This window comes from Leopardus geoffroyi, chromosome A2 (genome assembly GCF_018350155.1).
Source record: "Leopardus geoffroyi isolate Oge1 chromosome A2, O.geoffroyi_Oge1_pat1.0, whole genome shotgun sequence".
Taxonomy (NCBI): domain Eukaryota; kingdom Metazoa; phylum Chordata; class Mammalia; order Carnivora; family Felidae; genus Leopardus; species Leopardus geoffroyi.
Genome location: NC_059331.1, coordinates 29842935 through 29866015, shown reverse-complemented (window position 1 = coordinate 29866015; position 23081 = coordinate 29842935). Strand labels below are relative to the sequence as shown.

The 23081-nt window shown below is 43.2% G+C and overlaps 1 protein-coding gene across 6 annotated transcripts in view; it reads right to left on the bottom strand.

The window, feature by feature from the left end:
• Positions 1 to 23081, bottom strand: part of PTPRG (protein tyrosine phosphatase receptor type G) — a 719983-nt gene that overhangs the window by 40171 nt on the left and 656731 nt on the right. For all 6 annotated transcript variants that reach the window (XM_045496941.1, XM_045496940.1, XM_045496944.1 and 3 more), the window contains 2 exons: positions 18466 to 18557; positions 5130 to 5221 (listed from right to left, as the gene is read on the bottom strand). In XM_045496941.1, coding sequence (XP_045352897.1) covers positions 5130 to 5221; positions 18466 to 18557 — 184 coding nt within the window. The remainder of the gene's footprint in view (positions 1 to 5129; positions 5222 to 18465; positions 18558 to 23081) is intronic.

The following is a 23081-nucleotide window of genomic DNA, read 5'->3' as shown; positions in this document are numbered from 1 at the left end:
CGGCTCAATTTGAAACTGACAGAATAGAAATACATCAGGAAATCTTCCAGATTATTCAGCTTCACAAAGAAAGCCAAGAAGAACACATTTTGGACCAGGTGACCAAGTGTGAGACCCGAGTATACAGAACATTCTTGGTGTGGGAGTTCAGACAGCCCACAGTTGTGTTAGGGACAGGGGCCACGAAAGACTGATTAGTTTAGGTCATTGCTACGGTCTGGTGCTTGCCTAGCGTCCGGCACAGAGCTGGCCCTCGTTGGATACCGGTGACATGCCATCTTCCTGCCTCTCAGGCTACAAACAGCTGCCATGCCAAATTTCTTCATGTGCTGCCTGGACTTTGTTATTCTCTTACTCGGAAATCTCTGGATAGATCCCGGATTCCTTAGCCAGGCTTTCACGATCCCAGCCTAGATCTGTCATCTTCCACCAGCTCCCTTCTCCTTCCGGACAGTTTTACCTCTGTGCCCTTTGACAAGACCATAGGATTTCCTGCTCTTTGCTTCACTGCCATGTGCCTTGGCAAGAATGCCTGTCCTGCTCACCCCTGGTCTGAATCCATCTGTCTTTATATACAGTGACTGCCTAACCCTTCCAGAAAAACCACCCATTTTTATCACAGCACCTATTATCCTGCAGCACATCTATAAAATAAAATGACCTTGGAGCGCCTGGGTGGCACAGTCGGTTAAGCGTCCGACTTCAGCCAGGTCACGATCTCGCGGTCCGTGAGTTTGAGCCCCGCATCGGGCTCTGTGCTGACCGCTCAGAGCCTGGAGCCTTGTTTCTGATTCTGTGTCTCCCTCTCTCTCTGCCCCTCCCCCGTTCATGCTCTGTCTCTCTCTGTCCCAAAAATAAATAAACGTTGAAAAAAATAAATAAATAAATAAAATAAAATGACCTTGTGCACACTATTTGTGAATTGGGCTAATTCCCTCTCTCCTCACCCTTCACAAAAACCTCAACGCAACTATGGTTTTCTTCTCGCTAAGGGTTTAGAAATGTTTTAAAGACCTTTCAGACCTTAAGTGGCATTCTGTCACGGGCTTCTGCCATTTTGCAGGCCGCAGCCTCATGGAGCATCCACCCCTCTATCTGGCGATGCCCTCTTACGTGTCACTGGCAACATCAGAACGCTGCATCTTACATAAAGTGATTGTGGCCACTGATCCCTCGAGTGCACGGGCTCAGGTGGACAAAGCTTTGTTCTCCTGATTTAAGATGAGCAACCCGCCCAAATTTAGCTCAGCTGGAGTTAATGGTAATAGAGGTAATTCCCCCAAAGGATCTTGTCAAGGGGTATTGGACCTCTGGCCTCATCTCTGCACTCAGCCTTTCACCTCGTGATGCTCCTGACCCCTGCCTATTAATTCTGTCGACCCACACAGCCTCAGAGCTCTCTCCGTTTGAAAGATAATGCTAGCACTGCGCCTTTGGAAGCCTCCTGGATTAGGACTGTGGAGGCCGGGGAAGAGTGAGGTTGAAGTCAACGCAGGTAGCCAAGGGAACAGAGGCATCGAACGCCATCCTGAGACAAGGATTGATGTTATTTCCAGTGACTGCAAAATCGGCTAGAGGTATAATGTTGCCAGCTTTTAACAGTCTCCAAAATTTATCTGACAAGGACAAAATGCTTGCTGCATCACCTCTAGACAAAGACTCAAAATTACCGGGGAATCGTTTTTCTCATTCTCCTCCAAGCAGCAAAATTCTGAAAATAGGACAGCTATTCGCCATTTTTTTTTTTTCATTTCCGTCCAAGATTTTTAAACAAGATGGGGCAAATAGAAATTCTGGTGAAATAATAAAAAAAATTCATGGAAGCTTTTCTTCTTCTTTGCCCTCTTCCATCCAGAACTTTGTCAGTATTATCACTTATTTTGCTTTGCCCACCCTGGTCTCCACTGCCACCAGGAGGTGAAACTCCTAGAGGGCAAGGTCTCAAATTTACCTCTGTGCTTTATGTTATGCCCACAGAATAAAAGGTTCTCATGAATAACTGTCAGATGAATTGTTTGCTCTCTTAATAGCCACACATCAATTGTTAAGTGGTATTTATAATTTTCAGGTTAGTTCTTTGACTAACTTTAGGCCTCTATTCAGATGCTGTATAAAATTTTCTAAGTCAGATTCTCAGCTACCTGGTAGGCTCTGGACCATAAAGACCATGTAATGGGCTCCCAGTATTTTTAATGGGGGGATTCCTTATTTTGGTGGTTTCCTCTCCTGCCTTCCCCTGCCCCCGCCCCCTTTTTTTTTCTGCCAAGACAATTGTTGGCTTATCAGCTGCATGATCAGTTTTAGACAGTCACTGGTAGTCTTGATTTTTTCTCCTTCTGACTCCAGGTCACCATAGGATACTACTTAATGAGTCTGGAGAGCATTGAGGTAAAACATGTGGGCTTGAGTCACATATCCTGGTCCTAAAACCTAACTTCCGCCATTTCACATCTGAGCCACTCAAAGCCTCAGTTTTCCTATGGGTAAAGTTTCCTCATCTGTAAAATGGGGACAATAGAATAGTACCTCTATGAAGGGCAGTTCTGAGAAACGAGTGAAATAATCCAAGTGCAGTGCTAAGAAAATGCCGGCCACCGTTATTCCACTTAAAAAGATGTGGAAATCTGGGGTTGACTTTTTTAGTCTCCTATCATAATGAGGGTGCTGTTTTGGCTTTTTCAAAAGATTTATTTTTAATGTTTACTCATCTTTGAGAGAGAGAGAAAGACAGAGCATGAGTGGGGGAGGGGCAGAGAGAGAGGGAGACACAGAACCTGAAGCAGGCTCCAGGCTCCGAGCTGTCAGCACTGACCCGATGCGGGGCCTGAACTCATGAACTGTGAGATCATGACCTAAGTCGAGGCTTAACTGACTGAGCCGCCCAGGTGCCCCAGGATTTTTTTTTTTTTTTTTTTTTTTAAAGTAATGGGTGTAGAGACACCCATTGTGCGGCTCAAACCTACAAGATCAAGAGTCATATACTCTCCACTGACAGAGCCAGCCAGGTGCCCCAGTTGTTTTGTTTTGTTTTGTTTTTAATTGCACAAAATCTCTTTTCCTGACCTTCTTTTACAGTCTTCTACTATCTCATTTGTAAAACAGCCTTAATAATTTCTTAAATAGCCTGTTACCAGTTGTCCTTTTTAGCAGAGCAGCCAAAAAGGACTACCACTGTTCTAAAATAGTTCAAAATCTCCCTCAATTAGAAGAGGACAGTAGATTAACAAGTTTTCCTGTCTCATTCCTCCCATTATGTCGCTGCCTTATTGTTCTTTTCAGAAGAAAGGATAATCTTCCTATTCTGAATAGCCCTGATTTTAAACCATTCGAACCAGGAGGGATTGTGAAGGGACAAGGGCAGAACAATGCCTCCCCTGTCCCTGCCCTTTCGGGCCCCTCCCTTAACCACCAGCTAATAAGATTTAAGCTATAAAGTTCAATACAGGAGACAAAAGCTTCCAGCCAGAGTGGATTTTTTTGTTTTGTTTTGTTTTAGGACAGAAATAGGGTGCAGATGCCCAGAATTTAACAGGCTTGACTGTGATGCAGCAAAGCCCATTTTAAGTCAGATCAAGTTTATAGAGGTGTAGCTGATTATTTTGAATAATTAAATGGTGTCAAAACCAGCTGTGATGAATAGCACTGGGGGTCTCAAATCATAAATAATTGAGAAACTGGAGTTGCATTTGGTCATCCTGATCAAATTCTGTTCTCCAGAGGATAAATGTTTGTCCTGAATACCATCAACATTGTTAAATGCCTCAATATTCTTGCTCAGTCATCCAGCCAACAGTCAATTGAACTAAATCACTTCAACAGCACACACATTTGCTGTCCTCATGAATACAAAATGTTTGACTTTAAACCATGTTCTCTGTAGTTGAATAGGCACCTTTTTTGGTAAGCATCTAACAGCCGCATTAAGTACTCGACATATTTTTGTTTGTTCCATGATACACAGGACTTTGACGAATAAATCAGAGGGTCCCTTCTCTCTACTACCTTTGCTTCGGTTTTGCTCAGAAAAACACAACACAACAAAACAAAAAACCAAGAGAAATAGTTGTCAGTATAACTGCCTTTATGATGGCCTCTGGGGACTCTGGCCTTGCACGGAGACAGGGGCTTTGGGTCCCGTGTTTATTTCTCATTGTGCGTCCTTTCCATCACATCATTTAATCCCCATCACCCATTTTGGGAAAAGAGACGGGCCATAAAGCATCATCATCATCGTTTCCATTTTAAAGGAAGAATGAGACAGAGAAAGGAACCGACTCACCCACAAAGCTAGAAGACAGCTGAGCTGCCACGAAAACTTGGCCCCCTTGGCACAACTCTTGCTGCCAGAGATGTGCCTTAGTTAAGCGCCTCGGTGAAGAAAAGGGCAGTCTGTTTAATAGCTCCTCATTGACGCCCTGTCACTGCTGAACTGGCACGGAACCCGGAGCTGGCAGGGCGGTGCGCGCCGCGCTCTACCTTGCTCCCCGCACAACAGTTCTTAGAATCACAAGGGCTGCGTTAACCCGTGTCTTCTCTCCAGGGAGTGACAGTCGCGAGAACGACAGCCATCAACCTTCGCACGGGCTTCACAGTTCACCCGGCACTTTCACAGACGTTCAGCATTCACCTCTTCCCACCGTGGGGCCGTCCGTGACGCGAGCGCCACTGTTAAAAGCGAGGGACCCAGGGAATCGGAGAGGAGGTGACTGGCCCGAGGATGAGGAGGCACCCTACCTACCGTGCACTCAGCCCCCTCAACACCTTGTGCACCCAGAGACACGAACCCTACCCTCGGTGTGAGGACTACTGGCCCGCTCAGGATTAAGATGAAGACAGGACCGGGGGGCACTTGCCTCCTCTCTACCCCCGAGTCCGCTCTTCCGTAGAAACGCACGTTCAGGACATGGGTGACCAACTCCCTCTTGCCTAATGTTTACTGGGATGAGAGTGCTTGTCACAGTTGTAAGCGTGACGCAGAAAAGCAGCAGCAGCAGCAGCAGCAGAAAACCGGTCTCCACTTTTCCCACCATTGTTTTGTTATGCCAGAATGAACTCAGCTCGAGTTTCTAACAAGCCTCACACAGTAAGGGTTGGGTCTCCGGAAGTTACTTTTCAGTCTCGAAACCTACCTCAAAATCCTCGGAGAACCCATGCTGGTTATTAGAATACAGCTCACCGATGTGTTTAACAAACTGTTTGACAGGAATGGCTTCCATGTCATCTGTGGGGATAAAATGATATTCAGAGTCACACAGAATACACTTCAATAAAACAAGTAACACGGACAAGGGGTTATTAAAGACAAACATTTGACTTTTGCAAAGAGTGCTGTAATTCGGTCACCTGAAGTAGAGGTCCTCAAGAAGAGTCTCAGGATGTATTTTACATTTCTATCTCATTATGGTTTTGAATGTCGAGAAGCAAGGTTAAATACAGGTTTGTTTCCTTTTCAAGTACGTAGGGAATTACTTTTTTTTTTTTTTTTTTAATGTTTAAGGCAATTTACATAGTTAAATGACCGCATCATACTCTCAACTGAAAGTCTGACCCTACCTAAGGTACCTCATTTGTCAAGAAATTTTATCACAACCTAAGAATCCTCAAAAATTGCTCTGCAGTGGGGTCCAGCTTGAACTTGGAGCATCTCTCAAGTCGAAGCAATCTTTATACACAATTACAGATCGATGCCATTGTACCAGCTGGCTTCGGGTACAATGCCATCTATGTTTAAATGTTCAAAATTTGAGTTCAAGACAGCTGTGTCTACACGATGCCAAATAATCAGTTTGACTGAATTAACTGGATTTTTTGGGTGTTGACAGACTAGGTAGAGATTCAGGAAGACTCCACTTTCCAATTTATTGCAACGTTGTCACTTCAGAGGGACGCTTTCGGCTATACGAGCCCAAAGTGTGTTTTAAGCTGCTTTGTCCAGATCCAGCCTGATACTTGGGTACTGGCCGTAAAACTGCCACACCCCACTAACTGGAGCTCCCCAACCTCCTTCCCTCGACCCTCCCCCGCAAATATTTCCTTTTAAAAATACTCTGCTGAATTTGAGATAAACAACAGACATGACATTTACTTTATTCAGAGTGAAAGATCTTTGGCAAACGCACAAACATCTAAACTGCCACAGATGCTTTTCTTAGCAAAGGGTATGAAGATCTGTATGTGTAAATGAGGTCCTACTTTGGCAAGAATGTTATAGATCCAGGCCTGACAATCTGATTTCTCTTCATCTGGTGACAGTTAACATTGACTATGTCATTCCTTCTCTACTTTCTTTCGAGAGAGCAAAGCTCCAGGGTGGCTTTTTGCATCTATTGACATTTTCAAACTTGAATCATTCTTAAGTGGAAAATAGCATCTCTTATACTTTGTTTAAGGAAGGTGACTTATATGTTCATAATCCAAATTGCTTCGCATAGAAACGTTATTTATCAAATAGGTGGTGCTCTGTAAGCACAAATTCTTTCTGTGTGAACAATTAAAGACCTAATCATTTTAATAGGCCACCTTATGAAAAAAATTGCCAAGTTATTTACAAATATTTCAGGATTGAAGATGTTCATGAATATGCAATCATTTTGCACGCCCAAGAAATCTATAGCTCCCATAATGATGTAACCAGCATTAACAAAGTAAGCAGAGCCAAAACGTTTCTCCAGAATATTGAGCACAATGCACAGTTCAAGAAAAATTTCCAAAATTATCTGACTGACTTCCCTTCAAATGTTTAGGAGTAAGCAAATTCTACAATTAAGATCAAGTGGCAGAGAGATTAAGCTGAGGCTGAAGGGTTAATATGTACAAAACCGGAGTCTCAAGAAGATTAACCCAAAGACACTCACCTTTGGACAAGGGGCAAAACGAGCGACATGAGATATAACGTAACCCTGCGAACACTATAGAATGCAGCCTCCCACTTTATTTAGAAATCCAAAGACACCCCTTTCCGAGGGGGACATCATTAACAGGCATAAATAGCCTGAGGGCAACATTTATCCCATGATAGCTTAGAATTTTAGAATTCCAATAAATTTACGGTGCATAGGGACTGTAGTTTAAAGAAAGAAAAAACAACGGGTCAGCTTTAGAGCTATTTTACTCTGCAGAGTCAAAAAACAAAAAAGGGCAAAACCCACGGCATTTCAAAGGCCAAAGCCCACCTCAAGTCATTAAAAAAAATGCTTTTAGGGTAACTATCATTTTTTTTTTTTTTCTTTTCTGCCAATTGCTCAGGTATAGTATTCAAGCTAATGCCATACGTGCTCAGAAATCTGTCTGCCTGCTATCCCCCGTGGCTAGATGCAGGAGAAATCCAGCAGAGCTCAGTATGATAATCATGGAAATATATGACTCACTAGTGTCTCCAATTAGCTTCTTCATCCAAGGAAGTGTAACCACACCCCTCTGCATTTCCAGGCACCACCAGTAACGTCATGAAACTACCAACAGGCACGCACGCGCGCACACACACACACACACACACACACACACACACCTACACACGCTCAGCACGGACCACCACCAGCTACCCAGGTAACATGGTATTTGTCTTTCAATCAAGATAAATGAAGCTGAAGGGTCATAAATCTTTTCTTGTCAATATTACGATGAATATAAGGCTATGACTAATTCAAAGTCCTAATAGTTTTCCTCTTAAATTTCTCTCAGCAAGAACCAGGTAATTAGAAAATTACTGTAACTAGCAGAAGGCCAAGCAATTAGGACAGCAGCATAGACCTGATCTCAGCTTTTATCTGGAAAAACCCTGTGGTGTTAGAGGCCATCCATATGAAAGATGCTTTTTCACCAAAGTATGTTCCGTTGCTGAACGCAGAGGACATTAGCAGCACTAACTATGGACGAGGCACTTTTCTGTGCCCTTTAGGTGCATTAACATGTACTCAAATCCTCTCAACAACCCTGGGAGATAGAGGCTATTTTCCTACCCATCTCACAGTTGGGAAAATAAGCTCAGAAAGATTAACTAAAAGCTGGACCATGGCAGGGGAAGCGGGTCGCGGATCCAAGGTCAAGAGAGAATGGCTGCTGTCTGTGTATATGGTCCGAGTGAATGGGAAACCACTGGAGGAGGCATTTCCTGAGCACCCAGGACTCAGCCGGACATTAGGGAGATGGTCTCTGCCCAAGGGCACATTTGTGTTGGAGAAGCAATGAACGTAAGCAGGTGCGGGCAAGAACAGCATGGAATTACATGGTGAAGACTCCAAGTGCCATAAAAGGGAGGGGTGTGATGACTCAGGCAAAAATAAAGGTTACCGATGTAGTGCTGATAAAGAAAAGAAAACTATGAGCTGGCATCAAAGGGAAGAGGTTTGACCTCCAGGTTAGATGGGAGATTGTTAGGATATATAATGAAATGGTCTCAAGATAGAGTGGGTATAATGAGAACAGAATCACCGTTTATTAAGCCTTAGACTGGTTACCAGGGACTGTGCTAAATGCTTTCGGTACATTTACCTTTACCAGAACTACGTGAAGGGGGCATTCTTATCCTCACGTTGTACAGGAGGTAACGGAAGCAACATGTCCAAAGCGACCGATAACTCCGTAGGCAGAGCTGAGATCTGAACCCTGGTGTACTGAATGCAAAGCTCTTTCTCCTATGTGCTGTGATACATAACTTGTCTACATTCTCCAATTTCAAGGAAGAACAAGGAGTTAAACCGAGTATCTTGGTTTAATTAGAGTCCCCTGGATAAAATGTTATGTTTAAATTTTGTGCCAGCGTTTTTTGTTTCAAGTTTTTAAGTTCCAGTTAAGTTCCAGTTAGTTAACATATAGGGTAATATTGGCCTCAGGAGGAGAATTTAGTGATTCTACAGGTTATCACTCACCTGTAACACGCAAGTGCCCTCCTTAATATCCATCATACACCTAGCTCAGGCCTTGCCCACCTCCCTCCGTCAACCTTCGGTTTGTTCTCTATAGTTAACAGTCTGTTGGGGCACCTGGGTGGCTTAGTTGGTTAAGCGTCTGACTCTTGATTTTGGCTCAGGTTCTCATGGTTCGTGAGATCAAGCCCCGTGTGGACTTTGCCCTGACGGCAAAGAGCCTGCTTGGGATTCTCCCTCTCTCTCCCTCTCTCCAAAGAAATAAACTTAAAAAAAAAAAAAAAAAAGTCTCTTGTGGTTTGCTTCCCTTTTTTCCCCTTCTCCTATTTACTTATAGAATTTTCATATAGCGAAGATTTAAATTCAGCAAAAATGAGAGTACTGCTTTTATCATTAAATCATCCTGTTATAAAGTGCTTGGTATAGTCAGCTGAGAATCAGCACCTTAAGGGTGAGATTGTTATGCGATATTACTATTTATACTTTGTTCCAAGATTTCGGCCTTTGGTGGCTGGAATTAAACTTCATATACAAGAGACCTTTTATTTTGGGCAGTCCACAACGAAACATCCTCATGTACCACTTCTGAGGAAGCCTGGAATTGGTCTCTGGTTTGTAGGTACCCAAAGCAGAGCATTGGAAGACTCAAGACTGTTGACCTTGAATACAACACTGTAAGGAACAAAGAACACACGGAACACAGAGAGAGGCTACTTCCAAACCTAGTTATGTCTCTGTTGTACCTGCATCTTTGGAGCCATTAGTGGGAAATCACCCATACATTGGTGTATGGTTCTAAGCTACTTTCATAATCTTAGTTTGCCTTCTCTTATTCTTCAGGAGTAACAGATACACAAAAGGGGAAAAACTTCACTTTCTTGTCTGTCTTCGCACAAGTAAATAAATGAACATTTTGAAAAAAGAAAGTCAGTAGCCAAGGCTGTTCTTGAACTGAACATCAGCCACAGGGAGGTGCTGCAGACAGGGCTCAGGCAGCTCTGTGGCAGGGTATTTAGCCTGTAACTTGGTAAGATTGTGTAGCGTCCTTCTTCTCCGTTACTGATGATGGAAAGCATTCTGCGTGTATCAGGGACCTCGGGGAAATGGTGGCCAGAGCAAGATGGCCTGGTGGTGGGACTTCAAACTCTCTGCGGTTCTTTTTCCTCGTCTGTGAAATGCGAATCACTACCTAATTCATAGTGTTACAAAAAGCAGATGAGTGCTTGGCATTTACTAAATGCTTCGTAACTCATTTATTGTTGGGTGCAAATTGCTCTATATGCACAGCCCTATGATTTCGGGGGATGATTACCCATTTTATAGACAGGCAAACTGACTACAAGAGACCAAAGAGCTTGGCCAGTGTCCACTGTCATTATCAACTGGTGGGGCCCAGGCCAACTCCAAAGTCTCATCTCTTCTACCTTATTTCACGTTTCTCGACCTTCAATTGAACGTACACGGCTAGAGGGCAGAAAACCACAATAATGCATTTTAAAGAAACTTTGACTTATAACGAATGAAATGATACACTTTGGCTTGAAGAGTAAGCTTCCGTAAACCTGGAGAATTCACACTAATATTCTGGTCACCGTGATGATGTCAGGTAAAAAAAAAAAAAAAAAAAAAGTGTTGTAGTGTTTACCTTCCTGCCAACATGCTTACATGCTTAGTGCTGGGGTCAACTGACTTAACGTCTATTTTAGAAAATACCGTACTGGCAGGGTGTGGGTACATAAAGAATTACAATGAACATTCCAGAGGGCCTTAAGTCACCTACTCTGCCACCAATCTCTGTGAAGTTTGTTTAATCCATTCAAGTTCCTGCAACCCTATGACAAATCCCAACCCAATCTGTCCTCTGGCAAGTTTATAAGAAGAACCTATAAAGCCCCAGCAGAGTCACTGGATCAAGTCACTCCTGCTCAGACCTTACCCTTGGTCCCCCAAGTCCCACAACAGGATTGTCAACCACCTCTCTAGTGCACAGTCCCGGATTTCAGGAACAACTCAGTCCCTTCTTGTGTCTGTGCTCTCAGTTCCCAGAAGCCAAGTTCAGGTCTCTGTCTGCACTTGGTAATACCTCTGTGTCCACTTAGGAAGATAAAGCAAACATGAAATAAAGGAACATTACCGTGATTTTAGTTTCCGAGTTAGGGTACAACAAATAGATTTTTGTCTATATCAGACTCTTTGGATGCAATGAGTGTTGCAGAGATTGGAACATTTTATTTCCTGCCATAAAAAGAAATCTCTTTTCATTTATGACACAATGAAGTCAATAAAGAAAAGGCTTCATTATAGTCAAAAGACCAATGAATCTCCTTTGGAGATAATCTCTGTATAAATAAAATATGCCAACAAGGTTGGTTTAATCCCAAGGGTTTTAAACTGCATGTTTAAAATCCCTTTATATGCTGGCACCCTGCTGTAGCAAGTGACCTTCAAATTATTAAGATGTATTTTAACTGCTGGAAAGGCATGAATCATTTCTGGATTTCCAAGCTACTGGTTAGCAGCAACATTTTGTTTTCTAATGCTCTTATTAGCAAGTTGGATGTTCTAATTTCCAGAAAAAAGCATTTCTAAGGACATTTGTGCTTGACAATATGCAGATTTGGAAAAGCCCTTACAACATTCTCTCTAATCAGGTTAATTTAATGAACTAAGTTTTGATTTTAAAAAGCTATAATGTAAAGAAAGTCTAAAATAATAATGCAATACAATGCAAATAGTTTACAGATGACGTATGTACATAACACTTCAATAGCTGCAATGAAAATATTATTGAAGTTTGTCATTTAAAAGGAGTACTCAAGATTGGAAACTCTAGATTTTTAAAAGTAGTTGCAGAGGTTAAGGATAATATGGATCTTAATGGAAATCTTAAAAGTGTCTTAGAAGTAACTACCTGAGAAAGCATTTTGAGAGGACAGACAGCTACGTTACTGCATTCTATTATGCTTAACTCTCCCAGGGTGACAATGGAGAACCATTCGATTTTGAAAAACAATTAGTAAAAAAAAAAAAAAATCGAGTCAAAGCTTCCCCCTTTTTTTAAAGTTTATTTTTGAGAGAGAGAGAGAGAGAACGAGTGCATGCCAGAGCAAGCATGAGTGGGGGAGGGGCAGAGAGAGAGAGGAGACAGAGAATCCCAAGCAGTCTCTGAGCTACCAGTGCAGAGCCCAATGTGGGGTTTGAACTCATGAACAGTGAGACCATGACCTGAGCCAAAATCAAGAGTTGGACGGACACTCAACTGACTCAGCCACCCAGGCGCCCCAAGAGTCAACGCCCCTTTCATTCTGCACAAGTTAAGAGTTCAGCCTACCTGGAAAACCAACCAACTGGCCAACAAACCAACCACCTTTCCCAAATATCATATATGAAATAGGCACTATAATTCCAAATTTTCCTGATGAAAGAATTGATGACACTTCTGTAGTGACGAACATAACTTCAAAAACACTTCTGGGGCACATGGGTGTTCAGTTGGTTAAGTGACCGACTCTTGATCTTGGCTCAGGTCATGATCGTGGTTCATGGGGTCGAGCCCTGAGTTGGGCTCTGTGCTTTTAGCATGGAGCCTGCTTAGGATTCTCTCTTTCCCTCTCTCTCTGCCTCTCCCCTGCTCTCTTTCTCCTAAAATAAATACACTTAAAAAAAAAAAAAAACACTTCCTTAATTTCTTTAATGTTGGATAAATACTCTTCCATTAGAGGAGTTTTTGTTGTTTTTTATTAATGTTTAAAAAAATTTTTTTAATGTTTTTATTTATTTTTGAGACAGAGAAAGAGCATGAGCAGGGGAGAGGCAGAGAGAGAGGGAGACACAGAATCGGAAGCAGGCTCCAGGCTCTGAGCTGTCAGCACAGAGCCTGATGTGGGACTCGAACTCACAGACCATGAGATCATGACCTGAGCTGAAGTCAGACGCTCAACTGACTGAGCCACCCAGGCGCCCGTTTTTTATTAATGTTTGAGAGAGAGCTGGTGCGCGCTTGTGCATGTGGGAGAAGGGCAGAGAGAGGGAGAGATTGCCAAGCAGGGTCTGTGCTCGGTACAGAGCCTGACATGCGGCTCAATCTCACAAACTGTGAGATCATGACCTGAGCTGAAATGAAGAGTCAGACACTTAACCGATTAGGCCACCCAGGCTCCCCTAGAGGAGCGCTTTCTAATGCTAACCCACCTTAGCCACCATATTCACATTCTGTAGCATTTCCACATTGTACAGAAGTCCAGGGGAGATCAGGAAAAAATGCCTTCATCCTTACGAGACTATCTTTGCTATGTTAAATCAGAAGAACACACTGAAGATTCTAAACTCCTAAAATTTCAATGAGATGAGTACAATAACTTTAATTCTTCAAAAAGGCCTATAAATGGCTATCTCCCAGGGATGATTATCAATTAGCAAAGCTTTCCTTAACCATTTGCCTATTTTGTAATACTTCTCACAAAGTTAGTGTAACTTAGTGAACCCACTTATGCTTTGGGATTTAAAGGCCAGAACTCTTTATGAATTTTAACCACAGCAGATTCATCCAAAAGTTTGAATCTATTTGTGAATTTCTACCCAAGTCATTAAAACACACAGGCCTCTTTTTGCACAGGGAGTGGAGGTATCGGTGGGTGGAGGGTCTTTTTCGTAGGAAGAAAATAGAAATGACTACAGGACAAAAGTGCAGATGAGTTTTTGATATGGAAGAAACTTCAGCAAAATAATGAAACCGTTCAGGGAGATGAAGGAGAACTTAATGGAGAAGCAAATGGTCAGTGCTGGTGAAAGCAGATAAGGATCAAGAGCTCAGAAAAACTACACGTGAATATTTGAAAAGGCCTTGATTTCATGAAGCAACATCCAAATGAGGAGCCTGAAGTCTTCAGAGATCAGAACTGTCAGAAGAACATGCCAACGGGCCAATGGGGGCGGAGCCTTTTCTAGGCATCTGTCCTTTGAAGCCACACAGCAGATTCCAATGCTAACTCCAATGCATTCCAGCGCTAACTCTGTGTAACCTTGAGCAAATTAACAGTGTCTCTGAGCCTCAGTTTCCTCATCTCTAAGGGAAGGATATCAATGGCACTGGTCTCTCTAGGATTGCAGTGAAAATAAACCATGTCGTCAGTAAATGCTCAATACACGTTACATGATGATGATTTAAAAACATTTTTTTTTAAAGTTTATTCATTTTTTTGAGAAACAGAGAGAGACAGAACGTGAGCGGGGGAGGGGCAGAGAGAGAGGGAGACACAGAATTTGAAGCAGGCTCCAGGCTCTGAGCTGTCAGCACAGTGCCGGATGCGGGGCTCGAACTCACTGGCCATGAGATCACGACCTGAGCTGAAGTCGGGACCCTTAACTGACTGAGCCACCCAGGTGCCCCATGTGATGATGGTTTCTTAAAGAGGTTCAATGAAAAGGAAGTTCTAGGAGCAGACCTCATTCCATAGTCTACAGTACTGACCCACAAGTTTTATTTTGTAACAGTTTGGTGCCTGATGACTTTTCAATCGTACCCTGTGGCATACGTTTTTAACCAGTATAATGGCTCAGTTTACTATAGTGTTTGCCTGGAAATAAATAAATAAGTAAACAAATAAATAAATGTAAGTTTATTTAGAGAAAGAGTGTGAGTGTGAGAGGGGCAGAGAGAGAAAGGGGGTGGGGAGCACAGAAAGAGAGAGAGAGAGAGAGAGAGAAAATCCCAAGCAGGCTCCATGCTGTCAGCCCTCAGGCCAGCAAGGGCTCGACCTTACGAACCATGAGATCATGACCTGAGCTGAAATGAAGAGTTGATCACTGAACCTACTGAGCTACCCAGGTGCCCCTGGAAATACTGGAAAAACCAGTACCTGGAAAATATCTGAAAAACTCATTTTTTAAATAATCAGTTATAGGACATAAGGAGTTCAGGTGATAAAGTTCATAAATCAGAGGGCCAGTAGTCCTGTTATTGGGTTCTGAACAAGAAGAAAATCTAACAGGTCTACTGGGGGAGAACAAACATTCCATATGAGTTCTATAAATATCCTACTATTTTTGGAAATATGAACGATGAGATAATTCCTAGGGTAAACCATTCGGAATGACCCCATGGGGGTCTCCACTAGGGAAAAGTTGGGTTGAAAGCTTCATCAGAGTGAAAATAACTCACGAATTTGTTAAAAACTGCGTTTTTCTTACATTGAATTTCTTACGCAGGACACAGTTGTATGCTAATAACCAGAAGAAACCATAAGAATAAAAAGAATAATGGATTGTTAACGTGAATCATAAATTACAAAATATTTTACAAATATAACTACTCAACGGAACAGTGGGGGTTTTGTTTAAGGAAAATTAGAGAATGTGATTAACTTAAAAACTCTTTCAAGAAAGGTTATGTAAAATAACTCTTCCCCAGTTAAGGGAGACAGACACGCCTTGATCTGTATTGGCATGTGCCCAGGGAAGGCTGTGTGGTCTCTGAAAACAGAAAGACTGGTCTCACTCGGGTTCTCCAGGTCCTTGACCATCACACCACCCTGCAGATTTAAACTAATTCATTTGTACACAGGTGTTCCAGCTCCTCAAGGATGCGTTTCCTATGTCAAGTGAGGTACCACTGAACTCCATGGATTTCTCAACCAGTGGAGAATCTGAAGCAATTTTCATCCCATGTACTTACGCTACCAGTATGAATCAGGAAAAACTCCCAGTTAAAAAACGCCCCCGGGTTCTGAGTACAGAAGTCCCCCCTCATCCGAGGTTTGTTACCTGCCATCGGCCGTGGTCCAGAAGCAGGTGATCCTTCTCCTGAGGTCTGGTTAGAAGGACAGTAGTAGCGGAAATGCGAGGTCATTCACCTCGATTCTTCTCGTCACACAGGTATTTTATCATCTCACACCATCACAAGGACGGTGAGTAGCGCAGAGTATTTTGAGAGAGACCGCCTAACTCTTATTACAGTGTATTGTGATAGCTGTCCTATTTTATTATCAGTTACTATTGTTCATCTCTTCCTATGCCTGATTTATAAATTAAACTTTATCACAGCTATGTATGTGTAGGAAAAAACAGTATATATAGGGTTTGAGGAGATCTGCAGTTCTGGGCATCCAATGGGAGTTGCAGGGCGTATACCCCACGGTGAAGGGGGGCAGGGGAACTACTCTATTTACCTTGGTGACTCAACAGGTAGCTGGGAAACGAGGCAGAAAACTCTCGAAAGCCTTTCCGGTGTGAAACACCTTACCCAGAGGTGTGGCAAGGCAGGCACGACTGATGGCATTTTGTGAGGCTTCCGGTGAACAGAACATCCTCAAGTCCAAGGCAAAGAGCAAGGCGTGGCAGACCACACCCAGTGGGCGTGGTTCAGTGTTTGGGACCATCTTAACCTGAGTACCATGCAAATGCTCACTCTCCAAGGCTCCTGGGATGAATAATACCATAATTTGGGAAGGAAAGCTTCAACAACGGATGTTTCTGGCTTATAGTGTCCAAATGCTTTTACAACATAGTATCTCGTGTGATTTTTACCACTGCCTCAAGTGCAAGGAGATCAAATATCCTGTTCACTTTACAGATTTCTGGGAACTAAGGCTCACAGAGGTCAATGCACTGACCAAAGGTTTCATGGTGGAGGCAGTGGGGGGCACTGTAGATTTTCTGATTCCCTATCCAGTGAGAAAAGAAAATAAAAACTGAAGAACAGCCCCAAGAAGTATCTCATGATTTAGCCTTTTAAAACAGAATTTCGGGGCGCCTGGGTGGCTTAGTGGGTTGAACGTCCGACTTCGGCTCAGGTCGTGATCTCATGGTTCGTGAGTTCGAGCCCCACATCAGGCTCTGTGCTGACAGCTCAGAGCCTGGAACCTGCTTCGGATTCTGTGTCTCCCCCTCTCTCTGCCCCTCCCCCACTCATGCTCTGTCTCTCTCTCTCTCTCAAAAATGAATAACAAACATTAAAAAAAATTTTAAACAAATTTCAACTGCACAGCTACCCAACAGCTGTGTTTGTCAGATGAAAATCAGTTCACAGGGAGAGAGGCTCCTAGGAATTTTCCAGAGTTCAACACGTACTCTAGGTGATGCAAGAGGAAAATGATTATATACATGCCAGTGCACAAATCCCGTGGTGTCGACAAAACTACTTACTCCATGCAAGTGGAAGACTAAGGCTTGCTGTCTGCTGCTTCTCCTCTCAAAGGCAAGAGTGCAATTTCCTCCATCGAGACCCAAGGGTGACGGTCAGTCAAGAAAGGAGGGTGACGCAACACCCGTCCTGTTTGTCTAGGAATTGTTTAGCAGCCATGAAATAACCCAGTCGGAACTTAACCAGAGACTCTTCTGCTACCCCTTGTTTCTGTGTGACAAGCTTTAGGGACAGAAGCTGACCAGAATGGAGAAAACACGGCCAAGCCCAACAATAGCTAATGACTTAACATACATGGACACATAAAGGTCCAATTAAATCCCCAACCATAACTGCACCTCGTGAAGGTTTTTAAACAACAGAAGCATTCCTTGGTACCGAGAGAACGACTGTACCTCTGAACTTCGCAGATAGAGCCTTTCAAGAACCTGAAGAAAGGTCTGCTGACATTAATTCCCTTATTCATTCATTCAGAGAGTTAAAGAATGCTTACTATATGCCAGCTACTATTCTCACACCAAGGAGACATCCCCTTGCCTTTGTGAAGCTCTCAGTGTAGGTGGAAGAGACGATGCACCAACAAGGGCAATACATGGGATATTCGACGGTGAAGACCATTCTGGAGAAAGAGGGGAGCTGCAGGCGTGTGGGACACTACTACAAGCAGTGCCTCAGTTTACAAAGATATAACGTCAGGAGGATGGATGTCTGAGAGATCTAAAGACAGATATTCACAAGGACGTAATGAAACCCAGAGGAACAGAGTTCAAATCTGGCAAAAAGAAGGGACACCAGATAAACACGGTGGGAGCCATCTCCAATTCCCACGTCTCCTCTGTTACAACGAACTGGCTCCTGACCTCCTCAAGGTTTATGCCATTTGCTAGGATTTACTCCAGTGCATTCCACCAGTCCCTACCCCTCATGCTGACTGAGCGTTTCACCTTTTCACCTGAGGACAAATGAAATACGTCCTGGACCAAGAATGTATCCCTAGACTTCCACCCCAAATCTTAAGAACCCAAACTGCCAACGCTAAGATTAAGTATTTTCAGAGTAAGGAATCTTAGGAGAAAACGCAAGAGAAATGTATCAACAAATCGTGATTAAAAAAAAAAAAAAAAACAAACGTAAGCACAAATTGCCTATCAAAATGAAACTCAGTCCAAGTGGCTCGCCAGTATCTCTGCTCTCCCTTTTGTCTACTGTTACTTCCCCTCCCTGCACGGGAGTCTATTCTGTGGATTAACTCCTAGGTATTCGTTCCTCTTAAAGGGGACTTCATCACGCTGCAGATATGTAAAGAAGCAAAGATTTCATTAAAGCACCCTGAGTTAAGGATCTCTTAGGGCAAGCTTTAAAAGGCTATGAAAATAATATTTTGTCATGGCTGTCACACACAAGTACAAGCAGAAGAGAAAAACAATTAGCCTATTGGAAATAAGAGGATGTCTTACTTACCCGGAATAGGAATGATAGGGATACTTTCATTGGGGACCACCCGAGGTGAATTGCTATCTTCCACATAGAAATGAGCTGTCTGAAAACATTTTCTGTGTAGGGAAGAGAAAAACATGCAAACAGTGAGACCAGAGAAAATACACTTTGAGTTCATTTTTCAATTCTTCTTTCACAGATTTCAGCAGCTTTAAATATCACACAGCACTGAGTGCAAACCCATGGAAAAGTAACAAGATTTAAGGACAACATTCAGTCTATTGGAAGAACCCCCGATAGCTGCAGCATATTTACTTTTTATTGTACCAGATCTACCCTGATAGTCAAAAGGCAAAGTCTCAGTGGTGAACCACTCAAATACATGAGAACTTGGCATCAATGTCGTAAACCTGCTGCACAAACTGTTTGGATTACCCCCAAATATTTCTGAGTTTGACCTGTTACAGAAGAGTAATTTGGTATTCGAAACCTCTAGCACCAAGTTCAAAACCAAACCTCAAACCCTCCCGAATGCAGTCATCAAACAGCCCAAGTACACAATAGCACCACATTGTTAGTGCTTAGCAAAGGCCCCCCAAAGCTGCAGTCAGCGCTGTAAGAGGGTCAGAGGGCTTTAAGGGGGCAAGCACTCACTATCCGGGGTCCCTGCCAGACCACCTCAGAGGGAAAAACCTGCAGCTCTTAGGTGCCACCTGCCAGTTTTCGCTTTTATTTTACCTGTACTTCAGGCAAAGCAGGGAGCAAACACTGGTCATCATAGGACAGGCAGTGAACAGAAAAGCCATCGGCAGCTTACTCAGCCTCTGCCTACTGATGCTGGCTGGCCCTCGGCTTTCCAGCGTCCACGTCACCGCTCATTGCGGCCCTAATGAGCTGCCGGAAGCACAGGCTGAATATTTAATGAGGCTGCTCAGCGTGAATGGCTATTGTGACCAGAGAAGGGTCCCTGTTCATCTGGCGGAGGGGCTTCACAATAGCTGGCCCTGCTGCTGGGTCTTTTAGCCAAGCAGGCGGCATCCTTCTGGTGCTCGGTGTCCCTGGGATCCAGCCCGCTCCTCTGGCGCCTCGCACCAAGCCCTGTTTATACACACCACAGCTTTGCTTTTCCTGGGGGCTGCATTCCAATCGCTAGAGTTAAGTCAACTTTTCTTCAGAGTTGTCTCTGCTCATCTAATCCAAAGTATCCTGGGACGATTCTGTTGGGCACAGCATTTTTCTTTAAGCAGTGCCTGTTTCCAGACGGAAAGAAGCTCTAACCAATTGTACATTTGGGCACTGTTCTAGAAGCAATCTGGATGGCTGTTCCACGCCATTAGGGGGTTCTGAACATAAGTCACTCCTACTCGGCACATGTCTTGCAGGACTGCTCTTGCAGAAGGCTGAAACAATGATTTTTTTTTTCTATGACTTGCCGGCATTTGTACTAGAAATAATAAAACAAGTTTCCATTATGCATCGTTAGCTGCCTTTACTTAAATTTGGAAAGAATGCCAGTCAGTTTGATTTCAGCTACGTGGATATGAAATGAACAAAGTATTTTAGGGCTCTAGTAATAACTGAATCTTCTACTGAAGGTGAAAATGATGGAAACCCATGTGAAAAAAAAAAAACCCACATGATTTTCTTGTCTGAGGGAGTAGCTTCTTTCTGTTTCTAAATTAGTCATCAAGTTTTCTAGTCTTGGATTCCTCCCTCTCCCAAATTTGCAGATTTCCAGAAGGCAGCGTTAAAGTTAAACAAAGGTGACAGACTTCAGCAATGAGATAGAACCTTAACGACCCAGTGTCCTAGCTGAAGAAAACCTGCTTTTGTTGAGATACTGGACCATTCAAGTATTTACTAGCCCCAAGAAGTGCTAACACTGAAACAAATGACATTCAATTTACCAGGTCAGACTTCAACTAGAAACACACACACACACACACACACACACACACACACACACACACCCCAAATAAGTCTCCTGTTTTAAGACATAATTACCATACCTATTCAACTACTAACATACAAAGCTATTAGTAGAAAGAACTGTTATCGGCCAAGGGACTGTTCAAGCCAAGTGACTTAGAAAGGAAAAACTATATTGTAGATTCTTTTTCTGGAAGAAGGCAGGCAGACTGTTCACTCACTGTTACATGCGGCTCCACATTCTCTTTGGGAAAAATAAATAAATAAATGAAAGCAGCGTGTACTGAAGCACATCACACCCTAGTGCCCCATGTGCTGTTTATAATGGATTTTCCCTGGAGCAAAATAACCCCATGGTTATCAGACACAAGCACAGCCCTGCGGATGAAGGTCAGAAACCTGGGAGACACGGGTCTTCACATCTAAGTACCTTGATGCACGTCATACATTCTTTCTTCCCACACAGGAACTTGGGGGGGGGGGGGCGCGTAACTACCTACAGACCTTCGGGGAAATGCCTTCCCTTAGAATAATGGTTTCAGCAGACTGAGCAAACATTTATTCAGCACCTACTGCACAGTGTGGCGTGTGCAGATAATGCCTTCTCTGCAACAGAAGCTCTGCAATAGAGCTCTCTTGCCTAGAAGCTTTAAAACCACTTCCTTAAGCCTGGCTAAGCATTCGAAGTACATACATAATACATGATGTCAGCAGAAAAATTAGGAAACACACATGAACAAAAGGGAAAGAAATCAATTAAAATGACTCCACATCCTCCGCCTAGGGATCATTACTATTAACCTTTTGGGGTACAGCCTTCCATGCTTTTCCTCTCTTATTACTGTCCCTTGATCATCGGTGGTGAGGGGCCAGGGCAGTCTGACCAACAAGACAGACAAGGTGCCTCGTTCTCAGGGTGAAAATCTGCAACTAACAAGTAAACAAGTGATTTCAAACAGTCCAGGGCGATGAAGAAGGTAAAACAGGATGAGGTGCCACTGGGGTGGAGACCTGCCTGAAGAAGATTAGCCTTGGGAAGCCGTAGGGGAAGACTTTCTAGGCAGATCAAGTAGCTGGAGCCATACAACGGAGTGAGCTTGCGTGTTGTAGGAACTGAATGGAAACCAGAGGTAAGAGTAGGGAAGGGCGGTAAGAGGAAAGGGGGGGGGGGGTGGCGAGTGGGCAAGAGCAGATCATACCTGATCCAAGACCGCAAGCTTCACTGGCATCTTTGGAAAATGGAAAGCTAACAAAGGGCTTTAGTCAGTGGAGGGGCACCGTCCGACCTGCCTCCTTCCAGGTGCTCGTTTGGGCTGCTATGTGATGAGTGGGGAATAGGGCAGCAAGAACGGCGCGGGGAGATCCCTCAGGGGCTACATCTCACTCAAATACAGACGCACAGGCCGTTTTCTCTTTTGTCCGTAACAAAAAATCAATCATACTGTACCTGACTCTTTTATAACAAATAGGAACTAATAAACTCATTAATGCTTGCATCATCCTCCATTTTATGGATGAACCACATGGTTAGAGATTTAGTCCCTTAATCACTAATTACTGGAGGTCTACTTTCAGCGAGGGACTGATTCAGGTTCTAGTTTAGTGTCAACTTTTCACTACCATTGACCACACTGGTGTGAATTCTGTTTGTGTACAAATTATACACTGTGGGTTTAACGATGAAGAAAAGCAGTCGGTTCAGGGTCAACATCACATGACATTGTATCTTAACTCACTCCTTTCAGAGAAGCCCCATGACAGACTGTTTTTGGCCTTTAGTAGTGTCCAGGGATAAACAAGTAAAGGTAGGGATTTTGAAAAAGAAGGAAAAGAAATTCAAATTTTAATGCCTCTTAAATGTTTCAACTGCAATGTGTTCGAAGAGTCAGTACTGTCTCTCGTTTTGGAGAATGGAGATAAAATTTCTGAAAATGCTCACGTGTGTCCCTGTGCATGCAATTTCCAATTTCTGGGCAGGTCCAATTCACTCTAAAAATGCCTCCCTGAATCAAAGATTGTGGATCAGAAAGGGCCATTTTCTAAAAGTATGATTTCTTCACAATGAACACTGGTTTATGCAAATACCTTAAAAAAGGGAAAACAACGAAGCGGACCATGTTTGGAATGAAAAATATATTTACAAGTTTAATTACCACTTATAGTATGCTGGGTCCTCACCATATACCTTATATTCTTACCTTTCCCCCTTTTTTTCTTCCCTTCCATGCTGCACACTCCCCCTCCCCACCCCCATAACTAACATGCACCCTTTAAGGAAGTGACGATAGATATTTTTTTTTCATTGACCTGACTGGCTTAATAATGATTCAAATTAGGTAACTTCTGCTTCCCCTAATCTACTTTGCAACATATATTCTCCTGAAACATAGATTCCCCAGTTTAGGTACATCTCAGCTTTGGGGGGGGGTGGGTCCTTAAATCAGTCAGTCTCTCTCTCTCTCAGATGCATGCGTGTGTGTGCGTGTGTGTGTATGCACACACGCACACACATGCACACCAGTAAGGTTTCAGTCAAGTGATGGTTATCAATGAACAGTACATATGTATCTCTTTGGTTTGGGAAACTTTTTAAAAAAAAAAAGTTTATTTATTTTGAGAGAGACAGAGAGTGACAGAGAGAGAGAGAGAGAGAGAGAGAGAGAGAGAGAGAGAGAAAGAACAAGCAGGAGTGGGGCAGGGGCGGAGAGAAG